The 17,064-nt window shown below is 35.0% G+C and overlaps 6 protein-coding genes and 1 long non-coding RNA gene across 10 annotated transcripts in view; 4 read left to right on the forward strand and 3 right to left on the reverse strand.

Moving 5' to 3' along the window:
• LOC107631608 overlaps window positions 1–1,553 on the forward strand; it is a 2,250-nt gene extending 697 nt beyond the window's left edge. The window contains exon 2 of the mRNA XM_021119890.1: window positions 1,150–1,553. Coding sequence (XP_020975549.1) covers window positions 1,150–1,254 — 105 coding nt within the window. The 3' untranslated portion in view covers window positions 1,255–1,553. The remainder of the gene's footprint in view (window positions 1–1,149) is intronic.
• On the reverse strand, window positions 3,852–6,774 carry LOC107631602 (tRNA (guanine(10)-N2)-methyltransferase homolog). Its single transcript, XM_016335094.2, has 6 exons — window positions 6,438–6,774; window positions 6,114–6,325; window positions 5,184–5,501; window positions 4,981–5,055; window positions 4,727–4,801; window positions 3,852–4,565 (listed from the first exon to the last, which is right to left on the reverse strand). The coding sequence occupies exons 1-6, from the start codon at window positions 6,652–6,654 to the stop codon at window positions 4,011–4,013; spliced, it is 1,452 nt and encodes a 483-aa protein (XP_016190580.1). The 5' UTR covers window positions 6,655–6,774; the 3' UTR covers window positions 3,852–4,010.
• LOC107631607 (glycine-rich RNA-binding protein RZ1A) lies at window positions 7,099–9,520 on the forward strand. The gene is made up of 4 exons (XM_016335097.2): window positions 7,099–7,243; window positions 8,241–8,352; window positions 8,668–9,200; window positions 9,279–9,520. Exons 2-3 carry the CDS (start codon window positions 8,242–8,244, stop codon window positions 9,175–9,177), a joined length of 621 nt encoding a protein of 206 aa, XP_016190583.1. The 5' UTR covers window positions 7,099–7,243; window position 8,241; the 3' UTR covers window positions 9,178–9,200; window positions 9,279–9,520.
• LOC107631603 (vacuolar iron transporter homolog 4) lies at window positions 10,829–13,257 on the reverse strand. The gene has a single exon (XM_016335095.2). The coding sequence runs from the start codon at window positions 11,705–11,707 to the stop codon at window positions 11,012–11,014; it is 696 nt and encodes a 231-aa protein (XP_016190581.1). The 5' UTR covers window positions 11,708–13,257; the 3' UTR covers window positions 10,829–11,011.
• The window catches only part of LOC110270444, a 5,750-nt gene continuing 2,180 nt past the window's right edge, over window positions 13,495–17,064 (forward strand). The window contains exons 1-2 of the long non-coding RNA XR_002359972.1: window positions 13,495–13,775; window positions 14,099–14,101. This is a non-coding gene — a long non-coding RNA (uncharacterized LOC110270444). The remainder of the gene's footprint in view (window positions 13,776–14,098; window positions 14,102–17,064) is intronic.
• Window positions 14,498–15,803, forward strand: LOC107631604 (vacuolar iron transporter homolog 4). Its single transcript, XM_016335096.2, has one exon. It carries the CDS (start codon window positions 14,634–14,636, stop codon window positions 15,435–15,437), a length of 804 nt encoding a protein of 267 aa, XP_016190582.2. The 5' UTR covers window positions 14,498–14,633; the 3' UTR covers window positions 15,438–15,803.
• LOC107634733 (vacuolar iron transporter homolog 4-like) overlaps window positions 15,837–17,064 on the reverse strand; it is a 5,857-nt gene continuing 4,629 nt past the window's right edge. For 3 of the 4 annotated variants that reach the window (XM_021119889.1, XM_021119888.1, XM_021119887.1), the window contains one exon: window positions 15,837–16,766. In XM_021119889.1, the coding sequence (XP_020975548.1) occupies window positions 16,141–16,743 (603 nt within the window). In that variant the 5' untranslated portion in view covers window positions 16,744–16,766 and the 3' untranslated portion in view covers window positions 15,837–16,140. Of the gene's footprint in view, window positions 16,980–17,064 lie in introns of those variants that run through there. The other variant, XM_016338154.2, reaches the window with a different exon arrangement.

Below are 17,064 nucleotides of genomic sequence, written 5' to 3' on the forward strand. Positions count from 1 at the left end.
GAAATCATTTTGCAAATTTGTTGTAATAGGAAAAAATATTTTGTGTGGTCTGTCAGACAACCGTGTGACCACCCCACCACAGTTAATGCGGTGAGAACGATCCTCCACTGCCACAGATGGGTGCCCCAAAGAGGACTCAATCTGGACCATTAATCACGCCCTGATCACACAGTCATGATTCATCAACCAGACTTCGGTTCCTGTCTCCTTAGAACTCAAGGATACAGTTGTACGAGCCTATAGAACAGATCCTGTTCAAGTAAGGTCGTGCCCATGTGTTTCGCTCTTTGATTATATAAACGCTCTTGTTTTGCTAAGAACGACCAATGTGCGACTAACTTCGCTTCCCTTGTTAACCTCATCAGTTACTCTCTCTCTTTCTGGAATTGTATTTATTGATTTAAGATCCCTCAATATATATGCCAATAATGAAATGATGGTGATAGTAATGTTTTATAAAATGATGTAGTATTTTTGGTACATTATCAAGTAAATAGCATGAGAAAGACTGTGCACCAGTTAAAATTGCTGTAGGAAACTTGACTGGTGGTCCTAAACCTTTCTCGTCATTTCTCTTATCATATTATTAATAACCTTAATTGCCGCATTGTTCCAGCCTATGAGAACTGCATAATCATTATTTGTCTCCTGTTCTTATCAGTTTAATATCTGATACATGGGCTAATAGTCCATTTGAATTAAATCAGTTTTTATAGGGAGAGACCAGAGAGTCCATAGTGGTAGTTTGCTACTAAGACTCTCATGTGTCATCTTTGTCTTGCACTATAGCATAGTTCGGTACATTCATCCCACCCAAATCAGTTCAAATTATTCTTCGATGTTAGATTAGGATTTAAGAATTCAAAAAATGGTGTTGATGGATTATAGGGTTCTGTTGTGGCAGAATACAAAGTGTGACCCATTGATGCTTTGTTATCATTCACATTAGGTACTTTAGTAGAAGATCAGTCTTCAATCTTATGTATGAACAATTCTGTTATGAAATTCTACCTAAAATTAAAGCTTACAATGGTGGCATATATATATATCTGAAATATCAAAACAAATTAATTGAATGCTCAATTCAGTTTTATGGTTGATCTTGAATATTGATGCTTGATTAGCTAGACTGTTATACTGTTATAACAGGAACAGATGGAAACCCTGAAAGCGAGTGAAATCTGGGCCATTAATCACACTTTGATAACACGGTCGTGGCTCATCGACCATGTCTTTGGTTCAAGTCAAGGATAAGCGGTACGAGCATATAGAACTGATCTTTTTTTCCAGGTATACAATTTTGTGTTCATGTATATATACACTTATTTAGCTGCATTCATTAAGAATGATATGTAAAATGTTTGTAACCATTCTGGATTTTCTAATAAAGTTGTAAGAGTGGTTTCATGACTGTAAGATGTTTCTTACATAGCAACATTTATCTCTAATCATAGACTCAGTGGCTTACTTGAAAAGAATTGTAATATATACACAATTTTTTATATATAATCTCTTATTTTTATCTTATTAATTCCCTTCATAACAGGATTATGACTTTTTCATGTGGGCAGATCATGAATTAAGATGTGAACCCCATACACTCAACTTGCACAAGTGGAAGGAGATCATAACTGAGTTCCCGAGATACTAGTGAATTTATTAATGAACTAGAATAAAACCCGCTGGATGCGCAGACGGTAAATTAATGATAGTATATAATAAATATTAAAATTGACTATGTTTTGTAGAATCAAATTAAATATGTATAAACTAAAGTTAAATTTAAAAGGTGTTTTCTTTAAAATAATTTATAGTACAAAAGATTTGGATGTTGGAGTTGTACAAAGTGATATTTTTATTTGGTGGTTTGATTTTTGTATTTGTTTTGGTTGATAGACTTAGTCTTCTTATGTGATGCTCGTCCTCCTTTTTCTTTATTGGTTATTGTTAAAGTTGTTTTTTTCTTTCTGTGGTAGATTCCTGTAAAGACATATTCTTTATGAATTGTTGAGTTGTATACACTTTCTATTGTGTTGTTTGTTCCATCTTTGCATGTATGTTATTCTTCTGAAAATGTGTCTTGAATTTGTATGATTTTCTTTCTCCTTAATTTTTTGATGTTCATACAGTTTTTCAATGACATCTATAATAAAAAGAACAAAAATGTGTAGATTTATTTTAAATAAGTTATTTTTAATAAGAATAATTGAAATAGTATAAAGTGAAATTACCTTTTAATATTTTTCTTTGACTCACTCTTTTAGACAATGTCTCAATTGATGCAAATTCAAAATAGTGTTAGAAAATGTTCAATTTAAAAATACAATTAAAAATATAATAAATATGTTTGTTTTGTACCTTTTCATCCAATATAATCATTTCTAAAAAAAGAAATTTTTCTTCATTTGTGGGTTATTAATGTTTTTCATATATGAATTATGCGAATTTTGATAAACCAATTGTCTGTTTGTTTGGTGATATTGTCCAAAGAATGATGCTCCATTGAGTAAGTTTGAGATGTTATGCATTGCAAAAATAAATTTCTTGTACTAAATTTGATGTTATTTGAAGAAGGGTTTTGCTACGTAGATAATGATTTTTGTAGACAATGTGAACAATAGGCTCTAGAATTGACCCAATAGTGACAAGAGACTTACATAAGTAGTTCAAATAGTATGAAATTTGAATATTTGTAACGTAAAATTTATTATGATTAATAAATTATTATGACATTTGTTATTATGATTAATAAATTATGACATTTGTAATATGTATGTTTATTACATTTGATGAGTTATTTATAGAAATTAATAAATTAATTATTAGGGTTATAAATTTATTGTATTGTTTATAACGGTAAAATATAATAAATATAGAGATATAAATTCTTGTAGGTTACAAATTTGGTTAGACACTATTAATAAATATAGAGATATAAATTCTTGTAGGTTACAAATTTGGTTAGACACTATTAATGTCTAATTATTATCATTAGTAATTTTGTAGTCTAATTTGTATATATTTCTATTACTTGTATGTTTTTTTGTATATTTTATTTTTTTGCTGATTTAGAAATAATAGTTGATTTGGCAAAAATTTAGTGGTTGATTCTAAAATTTTGTCAAGTAAACGATATTGCTGACATTATCTATCTACTTTTATATATTAAGAATAGATTATGGCCAATGACAGACTCTTAAATAGAGTTTTGATCCGTAACGAATTAGTTTTTGACATGCCGGATTGGAGGATATCGTGAGAAACAAAAAAAAAATCAATTGTGCTACTATTCAATTTTACTATAAATAAGAAAGGATGCAATTGACCAATAATATTAACTTTATTTAATACTGAATAAATTTTTAATAATATTTTAAATCGATTTCGAACCAATGTTTAGATTGGATAAATTAGTTTTTAACAAAAAAAAATCATATATATTGATTTTTGAATATTAAATAAATTAATTTCTAATGAAATAAAAAGATAAATTCATTTCTTAGAAGGTATAAATGATTTTTTTTATGACGGAGAGATTACTCCTACGAAATGTTATTGTACCATATGGTTTACATATCCAAACTAGAGATCGATTGAATGAGACAAAATATCAGAATAATATCATCAAATTGAATTACTTCCACGTTTCTGCAAGCACCTAACATAATGCTTGCATGAAATTTCACGTTTTACTGTTAAAAGTAGTAAAATTATTAAAACCCACATAGTAACCAAACCTTAAATGAATGACAGAGTTTAGCTTTTTACGTTTCACTTTATAAGTTTCATGATGATCGATGAATGTTAATGGTATTTATTTGTCTAAGTCATTTTTTCCAAATATAAATCACTTGGTTATAAGACAAACTTGTGGGAAAAATCAATTTCTAAAATCCAAACACAGTACAAGGTACATTGTGCTTCCATATTGATAAACAAAATTCCCTCATGGACTAAAACTACAGTGCTGTGTATAGTAACTGAGGGACAGCACCATCTAACTGAGAAATCTAAACATACTTCCCTCTGTATTTAGGCTTTGGATCCTTGATAAACTTAGAATCGCCGGCCTCCGGTAATTGAGCATCAATTGGACTAAAAACTGCTGAATGAAGATTACCATCTTGCAACCACTTAACATGGTTCTCCCTAAACTCGAGGTGTTTTAACCTTGCAGCCTCGGCTATTTCTTTGGTGTAAGCGCCAACCTTGACCATCGTCAGTAATACCCTGCTATAACGCGAACTAAGGATCTGCTCAGAAGAAGAAATCAGTTTAAAACATGGATGCTCTGGGAAATGGGTTTCGGCACAATCATCGTCTCTCAATACGGGATAGAAGAACACAAGCCTGCCCCTCATTGCGAGCATTTTGGCTGCAAGATCGAGCAAATCATGCACACACTCTACTAAACTGTAAGGCGCTGTTGATGGTATGTGATCCGTCCTCTTGTCATCAGGGACAACATACGGTTCCACAGCCCCCTTTAGCAGCTTCCGCCCACCAGATTTGCGTCCCCCAGCTCGCACTCCATAAGGAGGATCACATATTATGGCATCAAATATCTGCAATAAACAGCAAAATCATCTACAAACTAGAATTCAAAATCGCTTGAGTAAATTTGCAATCATGCAATAAATCCTCAACTTGAGAGTTGAGACATACAACAATATAGCAGAAAGAGCCTTGGAAGCATAAGTACAAGATTTTATTTCCAAAAAATTACCTCTTTCAGCCCAGAACGCCAGGGAGGGCGATTGTTATCAGCCCTTAACAGACCTACTGGCATTGGCAATCCATACTGCAAATGTACAGCATAATCAGTGCACGGTAAGGAGATAAACATTATAAAATATGATTTATTCTAGCACATTCAGACTTTTATAACAGTATGGAAAAAGTGATGCTAAATCCCAAGTATACACAACTTGTTCCAGAGTCCAGACATCACAAAACAATGGTAAGTGTTTGGCAGATTACCTGCTCAAAATTGCTCCATACATTACAGTTAGGACCACGTCCATCACGCACTACCCTAATGTCAATGTCAGCACCCTGAACAACTCAGATCAGTTATTGTCAAAACCTTCGGCATGCATATTGATATGAACATGCTAAGAAATTATTGCAAATAGTGAGAAGCTGGACAAGCAGCAAAACAGAAGAAGAAAGCCAAAGCACACCATGGTCAGTGCTCCAAAGTGAGCAGCTCCAACAAGAATACTTCCAGTTCCAACGAAAGGGTCATATATTAGTTTCCCTGAAGTAGCAAGTGCTTGGTTGGCCATTAGAAAAGCCATTTCAGCGTCCATGGCAGTTGGACCAAGATAGGTACGACTTTTCAACTGATATGTTGGTATAAGCTTCCTATCAGCACCACCAACTTCACGACCAAAGAAGATTCTCCTTTGAACAATTGGAGGAAGACCATTGTTACGCCCATAATTATCAATTTCTATAAGCCAGAAGTTGTGATCAGGGTTTTTCAACTTTACTTGTCCCTGCAAACAAAATGACATAATAATGACGAAAACCAAATACATTCTTGTAATATATTAACATTGAGAAAAAGGCAGTATAGTAAATAATGAGAAATTTGACTCATCATAATATATTAGCATTAGCATTCATAAGCTATATAAGGCAAGAAGACTCAATGAGAAGCTCAAATGAAAACTGGTGGAAAGATAAGAGATTCATTGAGGGAAAAAATGTAAAACAACAGAGCAGCTAATCTGTGTCCTGCCATAACATGTGGTGGTCTGCATGGATTAAGCGATATTACAGTGTTTTACATTAAAACAATACTAGCTAAGTTTGAAAATTAGTTCTGATAAGCCAATATCTGAAAAATAATTCTGGAAGCTCCCAACAAATTTTGAAACGACATTTTCATCACAGGCAGACCAAATTAGAGAATATCAGTTAACAGTAATCATTCAATGCTATTTTTGAAAACAAATAATATATTATAACAACCCTATATAAACCTACAAATCTTACAAAACACACCAGAAAAGGTCGTCAAGAGGCAGAAACAAAGTCAGTTTCCTACAAAAAGCAGCTTCAATTTACAATACAAATAGCATCATTCCAATTAGAGGACACCACACCTTGAAAGGGATATAAGCCAGCCCTTGAATGAGTTCCTTCTGTTCATCGAGACTCATAACCTTCCCAAAGCTGTCAACAGTAATCTTGAAAGTGCTACCAGCTTCCAAGTATGGCAGCTTCCTCTCATCAGGGTAACTCAAAACAGAATCTTTCAACTCCTCATAGCTGCCCCCTTCTCCCCAAAGCTCATACAATCCCTTCACAAGTATGCCTACAATAAAATCCCCAATTAAAAAGCTAAGAACTTGAAACACACCCACTTCACAAAAAAGAGAAATCAGCACCAAAATCATAATGGGTCAAAGGAAAAGTGAGAACTTTACTTCGGTTGGCAATGCTGCGAGCGACTTGCTCTGAAGGGAGATTGACAAAATGGAAAGGAGAATCGGGGTGGTGGTGAATAGGGAGCTTCCACTGCAACTGTGATGGAACGTCGCCGTTTTGTTCGTCCTCAAAAGCACCGAAGAGATGAGCCAGAGATTCCACTTCGGGTTTTCTGTAATCCAACAACCTGTGGTAGAAAACGCATAAATACCACATTTTTAGACACAGGGCTGAAAATGAATGAATCTGAGTTGAAGAAAGAAAGAAGCAGAAGAATGGTGATGCTAAACCCAGCACAAAACCCTGGCTGCCTCCAGACTTCAACTTTTCTTTCGTTGTTGCAAATTTGTAAATTCAGCGATTTCGAGGGCGAAAATGTAAATACCCTTAAATGTCAAATTATAATTCAACCCCCGTGTTATGTATTTTACTAATTTTAGCATTCATCTAAAATATGGTCATTGGTCTAAAGAATTTTTTAAGGGTGTTACTAATATAATAATTTGCCTTAAAAAATACGGTAAGTTTGACTTACATTTTTGTTTCAAATATTTTCTATTTTTTAGGATTTTATAAAAGAATATAAATAATTATTGATATTAAAATAAAATTAAAGTCTTTTTTATATATTATTTTAGTAGTTTTGTTTAATAGAAAATCCGCGTGGAATATGGGAGGGTAGGTTACGAGGTTTACACACACACACTTGGTGAGTGTAGGGGTAGCAGCAGAATCTCACGTCTTTCGTATCTCGTCTCTGTTAGGTTTTCTCTCACTCTCCCTCTCTGCCTCGCTCATCGCTACGGTATTCTTCCCCCATTCCTTTTTCTAACTCTTTTCCCTTTTCACGTAATTCGCTTTTCTTTGCTTTGATTCCGCCCTAAAATTAAGAAAAAGGTTCTTTCTTTTTTGTGTGGAGGAGGGTTGGGGGGGCTTGGCCCTTCATCTGGTTTCTTAAGAATTTGGGGACGGTAAATCTTCAAATTTTTAATTAATTTGGGGAAATTTTGAATTTTTGTGCGATCATGGAACATGTGCTTTGTGTTGCTTAATTTTTATGCTTAATGGGAACAGCAGAAACAGTGCACGGGATTTTTTACATATCATATTCAATTTGGTAAAGTATATAGTTTTGTTTATCCACAGTGTGAATTCATAGCTTTTTGTCTTTCTTGTTAAACTATGAGCTATGCAGATTCCAGGAAGTTCATTGTTTTGTGGTACTTATTAACATTTTTGTATGTATGTTTATATTTACTAATTGGGAGAATACACATACCGAAACAGAGATGTATGGGACTGGAGTGGAGGCAGGTTTAGGGTTTAGGGTCTAGTCTCAGTTACCAAACGGTCCACATTTTTTGTTGTTGATAGGATCCTGTAAAAGTGAATTTCCTACTTGATACCAAATACAATCTCAGGAATTTTTCTTCTTTTTTTTTTTTTAATGCATTTATGTCCATCTGTCGATAAACAGGGTTATGATATACTATGCCAAACTGCTAAAAATATGAGTTAAGTTTCTGGTTGATTGACTGCCTCGTATAGTATCCATAACATGGTTCACTGCATATAGCCCAAGTCCCATCAAATGAATTGAATGTATTTAATTATAATAATGTGCTTCTTTTTATGAGAAATTCCTTTCTAACATCTTGTTTGAAGTGAGCTGCAAACTGGGTTTGCTCATGGGAACTGTTTTCTTTCACTTATTTATTGAGACTCTGGGATGGCTCACCTTGCTTAATCAGTTCAAAAACATCATGTGTTAATGCTTGTTGTGTTGCAAATGTGCGGCTTAGAATGTCAGACGTCGAAGAATATCGCTGCTTCATTGGTGGCCTTGCATGGTCAACATCTGATAGAAAGTTAAAGGATACATTTGAAAAGTTTGGCAAGCTTGTTGAAGCAAAGGTAATCAATCTAACCTTCTATTTCTTGATGCAATCATTGTTCAGTCTCTTATTTCATGTTCATATTTCGAAGTTGGTTTATGCTGTACTTTTGGATGATGTCTTAAATGCTTCTCTTTTTTTTCATTAATTCAGGAAGGATATGCAATATCAGTTAACTTTTTCTTTTTTCCTTTTTTTAATATAATTAACAAATCAAGGAAACAATATCAGGACAACCTTGTAATGTAGTTAAATACTTTAATACTGGATTTTCATACTATTATGTATGATTAAGATATTTTTTACATTGTCATGCGCCATATTTTTTTTACAGGTGGTTGTTGACAAATTCTCTGGGCGCTCTCGTGGTTTTGGATTTGTCACATTTGATGAAAAGAAAGCAATGGAAGATGCTATTGATGCTATGAATGGCATGGATTTAGATGGGCGAACTATCACTGTGGATAAAGCTCAGCCTCAACAAGGATCGGGTAGAGATGATGGTGACCGCCACCGTGATCGTGGTCGAGATCGTGACCGTGATCGCGATCGTAACAGAGATTATGGAGGCGGTCGAGGATCTAACGGTGGTGAATGCTTTAAGTGTGGTAAACCTGGTCATTTTGCTAGGGAGTGCCCTAGTGAAGGGGGAAGAGGAGGAAGGTATGGTGGCAGGGAAGGTGGTAGACATGGTGGAAGTGGTTATGGTCCTGATAGAAATGCAGATCGTTCTTCCGGCGGACGCAGCAGGGATGCTGGCAGGGATGGAGATTCAGGAAATGATCGATACTATCGTGATCGTGCTGGACCATATGAACGACGAGGATCAGGAGGTGCTCGTTAATCTACCATTGTCTTCTCATTGAGGTAAGCTACTTTATTGATATGTCCTCTTATCTCTTTATCTTCTTGATTCTGAATGGCATTGTTGTGCTTCTTTTTCAGCTTTGAAATTGGAGGGGTTGCTGTTACTGCTTCAAGTTTCTTTTTAGTTCACAATGTTCTGGGATTGTTGTTTGGATGGATGGATGATACCAGTGTTTTGAGATGCAATACTCAGCTCATATTTCAAACTCTTTTTATGTTCCTAAAGCCGACCTTTTGATCTGTTGAAATCTTATACATGCTTGACTTATGGTCAAATTTGATGATGATGTGCTCTATGCTATCTATAATTGCTGCTGGAATATCTTGTGAATTGTGACTTTCGTACATGGGGAGTTGCATATGACATATTTGCAGCCGGATTACCTGTTTCTATTGGAAAGTGTTTTGATGGCTGGGTTTTGGAAATGGTAGAGGTTCAAATGTGCAGTTTGCTGTATCTAATTTGGGGGAAGTTTTAGAAGTAGAATTCTCATTGGGCTATCCTGTTTCTGGATCTTTGAGTAAAAAGTAGTCAAGCGGGTAAATTGTTGAATATCAATCCAAACAACCTACTTTCTTACTTGCCAGATTTTCGATTTGGTCTGTGCTTTATTAATATAGTAATTGACATTTTGGCAGGATCTTTGGCTAAATGTGGTCTTTTTGGATTCATCATTGGGATCCTTTGTTGCTAATGGGATAGTGCATGGGTTTTTTAAACTAAAATTCTTTTCAGCTGCAACAGGCCATCAGCAATTGAACCAACATGCTATATGCATGACCCTTGTTTTCTTCATGGGGCACTGATGGAAGGGGGTTCTATTTTCTATGGTTGTGGCACGTTTTGGAAGATCTTGATGACTTGAGCAACTGCGATACCACTGTTTTTTTACACGTTATTTCTCTATTTTGGTGGAATATTGCTCTTGTCCAAAATTTTAACCTGCTTGCATGTGATGTTGGTTTTGTTTGCTGAGATCCAGTTATTAATCTTGCTATTGTCAAATTAAATTAATTGTCCCAAATTTTTGTTCTTTCACCACACAATTCTGCTAACTGATATCAGATATGATATTTGCTTCCTAAACTTCTGCATTGTGATAATGATTGTATATTGTCAGCTTTATCCCTACAATTCTGAATTCTATTATTTATATATATTATTGTTATGGTCTGTCATGAAATTTGTGTGATTTGTAATAGCTGTATGAATGCCTAAAATGAAACACATGGTTTAAAATTAAACACAATCACAAAACATGAATGAACAAGAGTATCCGGTCAAGTGTTCCCTGGAAAGTTCATGAGCTATGGCATATCCAAAATAAGTTTATGCCGGTGCTCTGGCTTTCATGACTCATTATCGTTATGCAGTAATTCATTTAATAATTTGTTAGATGCAGAATCCAACATCTTTTTTGTTGCACGTGTAGTATATGTCCGGATTTTGTGTACGGAACCTTTATCTTGTTACAGTATAACCAACATTTTAATCATAACGATATGGATTCCAACATAATTAAGATATTCAAAGTTGTATGCATCATTTTGATACTGATAAGTGATCAACACAAGAATAAAATTCTTATGGTGTTTTTTTTCTTTTTTGGTCAGATAGATTCTTATTCTTTAAAATCAAGACTATGATATTTATTTTTCTCAATAGCGACAAGATATCATGTCAAATAAATTGCTTATAAAGCCTAGTTTGCCTCCTTTTGAGTTCCCTAGTGAATACATGAGCTTACCAGTTACCACATCCTACTACACCTCTTTCTTCACTATTTATAGAGGTCTAGTAATCACTGAAATTACATTCCCTTTAAGCTTATTAACTTGGTGAGGCCAAAAGTAATAGCCATAGCCAACCAACCTCCAATCAGAACTCTGATACAAGACCTTCTCACTGGAGTTTTTCCAAGCACTGCTCCTACCCCTCCAAATACCAACAATGCCAAGCTAGACACAGCAGCAACAACTCCAACCCTGATCTTATACTCTCTTATAAACACTGCTGCTATCAGTGGCACTGCTGCACCAACAGAAAATGCGACTGCAGACGCTATCGCAGCTTGAAAAGGATTCGGCAGCTTCTCCTCTTCACTACCACCTTCTCTTGTCTCTAATTCATTGTTGAGTTCCCTTTCTCTTTTTATTTGAGCTACTTCTATGTCTAGTTGCGTGTAGACAGAGACAAATTCTCCAATTGCCATGCTGCATGCTCCGGCTATTAGCCCTGCGAATCCGGCTAGGAGCATGGCTCCAATGTCCTTGTTCACAGCTCCAACACCCATCATGAGTGATGCCACTGACACAAGTCCATCATTGGCTCCCAGCACTGCTGCTCGGAGCCACTGTGCTCTTTGAGAGTAGTCAGTAGTGTTATTGTTTCCTTCAGTTCCTTGAGTTACCTTTTCTGCTTCTGCATCACTAGTACCATGCATGTGGATCACAACATGTTTAAGTGGCATTTCATTTTTGTTCTGAGTGTCAAGTGAAGCAGCCATTGATTGAAGCACAAAGGACAAAGGTGTTAAGTTAAGACTTATGATATAAAGAGAAGGGGAAAAGATTGCTTGTGGAGGGCACACTCTCCTCGTAGAAGTTATTATATAGAAAGGATTTCCATGTTGTTACTTGTTAGGTATAGTGATGATAATGCGCCTCAAATGGTTATAAACAAGTGCTGATAGTGTGGATAGCACTATGGAGGGGCGGCCACATGTTCATATATTAAATATAGTGATCATCTAAATGTGTACATTAATTATTCTTAATCCACTAAATCAATGAAGTAGCTTTATCAACACCATGATGGTTATCTGAGATGATTCAAACTATCTGAATAGTGTCTATTTGCATAACACCATTTTGAATCTGTTTAGCTTTTAGTTTCCCATAATAAGTCATGTCATTGAAACTTCCTGAGTGTGCTTAAACTTATATGGCTAGCTTGTAGGAAGAGACAGCTCCATGGGTTAAGTATCATATCTTTTTTTTTCAGTGTAAGACTCATAACTTACTTAAAACTCAGCTTAATTGAATATGAATTAATCAAGTATAATATTATCCTAAGCAGCAAGCAAACTCAAATTCTCAATGATAGAATCTTGGAGATTGATAAGTCAATTATTATGGGGATATGATGGGATTATTAAATTGGTAAGAGTGTGGCATTCCACAAGACTAAGTTAGTGGCAGCCACCCTATGGTTTAATAATACATAACTTTGTAGGTGGGTGGATTAGAGTACATGATTAAATATTTAAGTAGAGTGTGAATTCCACAAGCAAGCCACATGCCACTTTGAATATGAGGAAGAAAAGAAATCTAAAGTTAGTATTTTCTTATTGTAATTCCTTCTAATTTGGAAGTGGAGACATGCATTATCGCTTTGTTATTGTTAGTTTTTCCCTTTAGTGGATTTGTCTGAATGTACTCTCATACTTTACTGTTAGGCCATATAGTGATCTCATATTGCACTTCTACTATTTCTTCTTTTAAAGATTTCATTTGGTCCTTTTATCTTACTCTGTTCAGCATGCATCATTAATTTGCAAAAGAAATTTAATAGTGAATCGACATGTTTGACTTCGATTTCTGTTCTGCCAGAGCATAAAGTTCTTTGGAACAAAGTATGAGGCCCAAAAGAAACTGATAAATACTCCAACCCTTCAAGTTAATTCAAGGATGAGTATGCTGAATATTTGGAATTGAAGAAACAGAATTTTAATATGAACCTTTTAATAAAGACAGTTGATGTTAGTTGCTATGTTTTGCAGATTTCTGCTGTTAAAAGGTGATTATTGATGCAGAACGAGATCATATTCTACAAAGATGCAAGTTTAATTCCCATTATCGATGTGATAACTCAATTGTTAGGCTAATAATTTTGATGTAAAAATTGGAGATTGACAAATTGTGCTTACCTTTGTAAGATGAAAAGTGTCTAATCTATTTAGAAAAATGTTCACAATTCAAAATTACCATGAATGAAGTATGTTGTATGTTGTATGTTGTCAAGAACTTAAGTGTGTTCTAATGGAGTTAAAGGATTCTTAATTGGCTGGCATGGCAATATTACTAGCATGGTTACTTAAATTAAGGGATGTAAGACAGTAATTTCTATTCTGTTACTATTGCTTGCAAAAGATAGGTTTTATCAGACAAAACAAAGCAAAAAGTAACAAAAATGGTACTCACTAACACCAATTAGACACAAAATATCCTTATCAAACAATGGAAAAGAGCAAGATAAAAGCAATTATCTCTACTAGTATAACAATAACAATTGCAAGAGATGTGAGATGTACAGACCAAAGGCAGATAAATATGGACATGGTGATAATAAAATATGGTGGCTACTCCAATGAAGATTTTATGATTGTCATCATGTGAAGATATTTCATTTTGACCATTGGATGATAGATTGTAGAGTTTGATTTTTATTTGAAGTAAAAGTGTTACCTTTATTTAAAGTGTTGCTAAACAAATAAGTTACACTTTTTAAACAAGGATCATCATGAGAAGATATTTTTGGCATCTTCATAGGAGTAGTTGCCATAAAATATAATTGTGGCACCTAAAGAAAAATCAAGAAAGCAGTAATGGTAGTAGATCTTTCTCATCAGGGAAGAGTTTCTTAAATAAAAAGAACCGTAAAAGTTAAGCCATATTGATCATAAAGTGGTAGGTATTGGTTGTTTGCTCTTCAAAATATTGAGCAGCGTGTGACTTTGGTGTGGAATGCACACTCTCTTCAAATTATTAAATTACAGACTACTTTAGTTCCCATTATCCTTTGGATTACACACACTATCAAATGTAAAAAATATGGGATAAATTTTTTTATTATGCAATCCAATTCTATTGGCTTTGTATGTGTTTTTCTATATGAGAATGTGTAATTGGTAGGTCCGATTACTTTGCAAGGATATTTTTGAAAAATTTTAATGTAAAATTGGAGAGGTCGATTTTTGTTCTCTAAAAAATTAGAGAGTTCGATTTCTATACTTTGAATCAAACAGCGCTACATTTGATATTAACACCTTAGAATCGACGATCATGAAAAACACCATTCCCAACAACAACAACAACAATAACAACAACAAAATACAAAAACATCATTCCATGCCAATATAAAAAATAATTTGCGAAAAATATGCACATTCTGCTAAGTTATTGTTGAGTCATGCATACTCAATCATCTGGTAACTTTCATGCTAAACTTAAACAAAATGAAACTAAAATACTCATGATTGAAGTATATAAATGATTCAAATTACAGTGAAGAAATTTAATATCTGATGATTGGATCCTCCTTTTATATTTATGCACTTTTAAAAAGAGTATCAGATTCATTTAGTTAAAGAAGTAACCAAGTTGAGTCTAGTGTCCAATATTTAGGTCGATTAACACTATCCAATAATCTTTATGATCTCTCTGTCTATAAATACTCTTCACTACAAGCGTGTGTTCTCCACAAGCTCTTCAAATTCCTTTCTCCCTCTCTACCTTACTATATTTAACAACTCTCTATTACCATTATTTCCCTTCTCCTTCATGGCTTCCACTAATGGAACTTCACCTAACCACATTGAAATTCCCATGCATGCAAATGGTGCTGCTCTTGTGGTGCAGCCAAAACCAAACCAAGTGGTTGACCAAGAGAGCAATACTAACTACACTCAAAGGGCTCAGTGGCTCCGAGCAGCAGTGCTCGGAGCCAATGACGGACTAGTCTCTGTTGCATCACTCATGATGGGTGTTGGAGCTGTTAAGCATGACATCACAGCCATGGTTCTAGCAGGCTTCGCCGGCCTAGTAGCCGGAGCATGCAGCATGGCAATCGGAGAGTTTGTCTCTGTGTACACTCAGTATGACATAGAGAAGGCTCAGATAAAGAGAGAAAGAGAACCAAATGAAGAAGAAGAAGTAGCGGATCATGAGAGGGAAAAGCTGCCAAATCCATTTCAAGCAGCAGCAGCATCAGCAGTGGCATTTTCTGTGGGTGGTGTGGTGCCAATGCTAGCAGCTTTGTTCATAAGGAACCATAAGGTTAGAATGGGTGTTGTTGCTGTTGCTGTTAGCTTAGCATTGTTGGTGTTTGGAATTTTTGGAGCCATTCTTGGTAGAACTCCTGTCACAAGATCCTGTCTCAGGGTTCTCATTGGAGGTTGGATGGCTATGGCTATCACTTTTGGCTTCACCAAGTTGCTTGGCTCTGTTTCACTTTAGAATATCATTCCTTGTTATGTGTACTCATTTTATCTCCTATATTAAACTAATGCATACTTCTTTATTATTAGTCTTTGGTGGAAACTCGGATGCAGTCAACTTCACCTGAAGTTGATAACTGAGAGTCGTTAGATAAAAATTTAATTAAATTAGACAAATTATTTAACGGCTCTCAACTATCAACTTTACGTGAAATTGACTGGACCTGAGTTTTCACCTTGGTCTTTTTATATAAATGAGTGGGATGTGTGTGTTGGGAGAAGGGTGTGATATTATTACCCTTAATAAGCTATAGGTGCCTGCATCTTTAGCCGTTTGCCAAGGTTTTTAATTAAAGTGTTTATTATCACCATGTTTTCTTGTTTCTCTTTATATATAAACGTTATAAAACATATAATGTTGATTGTCATACCCTCATTAATATATCAATAAAATAAATTACTTTTACAACATCATAACATGTTAACAAGTAATAACTAGAAGAAGTGAAAATGACAAGTATATTCGCTTAGCCTTGACTTGAGTCCTCTTTCTGAAAACAACAAATGTAAAAGTAGAAGCTTGTAGCTAGAAAAGTGAATAAGGCAAAGTAATTAACCTAATTGAAACATTTCATTCTCCAATAATGCATACCTTATTATTGAATAAAGACAAGGAGGAACAACAACAACAGCATATCATGGTTGATTCTTCAAAGATAGATTCACAATTCCAAATTAGCACTAAAGCCTACTAATTTGGTTAACCCAAAAGTGATAGCCATAGCCAACAAGCCCCCAATAAGGATCCTGATAGAGGACTTAACCTTATGTGTGTGTCCCAACTCAGCACCCAAGCATCCAAACCCCACCAAAAACAAGCTAGACACCACCACACACAACCCAAGCCTTAACCTGTAGTCTCTCACAAATGCAGTGAAAACCAAAGGAATGACTGCACCTACAGTAAATGACAATGCTGATGCCAAAGCAGCATGCAAAGGGTTAGGGAGCAATGACCTCCTCTTTTTCTCCATCTCATTCTTGTTCTCCATCATCATCATCATGTCCCTTTTGATTTGAGCAACTTCAACTTCATACTGAGTTGAAACCGAAACATATTCACCCAGTGCCATGCTACATGCTCCTGCAATGCATCCCACTAAGCCAGCAAGTAACATGGCTTTGGAGTCTCTCTTAACAGCTCCTACACCCATCATCAATGATGCAACTGAGACCAACCCATCATTGGCTCCTAGAACTGCTGCTCGAAGCCATTGACCCCTTTGTGAGTAGTCAACGTTATTATTGCCATCTTCTTCGCTCATCTTAGCTGCAACAACTACTTCTCCTGCTACCAAATTATTAACACAAGCTGCATTAGAAGCCATAGCTAGGAAAATTCAACAACTGTTATACATAGATTGTTGCCAGCTGAATAATATATATAATTCCGAATTTAGATACAACAGCACTCCAAAAGCCAAAATTATTTGCAGCTGGAATATTGCAGAGGTATAATGTCTATTCTGAGGCAGGGTCATTATTCAGAATCTCTCTATATTTTAAGGATCAAAATCCAATCATTATAATTTGTTAATAAAAATCGAAATTCATATATCTCAGTATGTTTATACATATTAATTTAT

Source organism: Arachis ipaensis, chromosome B03 (genome assembly GCF_000816755.2).
Source record: "Arachis ipaensis cultivar K30076 chromosome B03, Araip1.1, whole genome shotgun sequence".
NCBI classification, from domain to species: domain Eukaryota; kingdom Viridiplantae; phylum Streptophyta; class Magnoliopsida; order Fabales; family Fabaceae; genus Arachis; species Arachis ipaensis.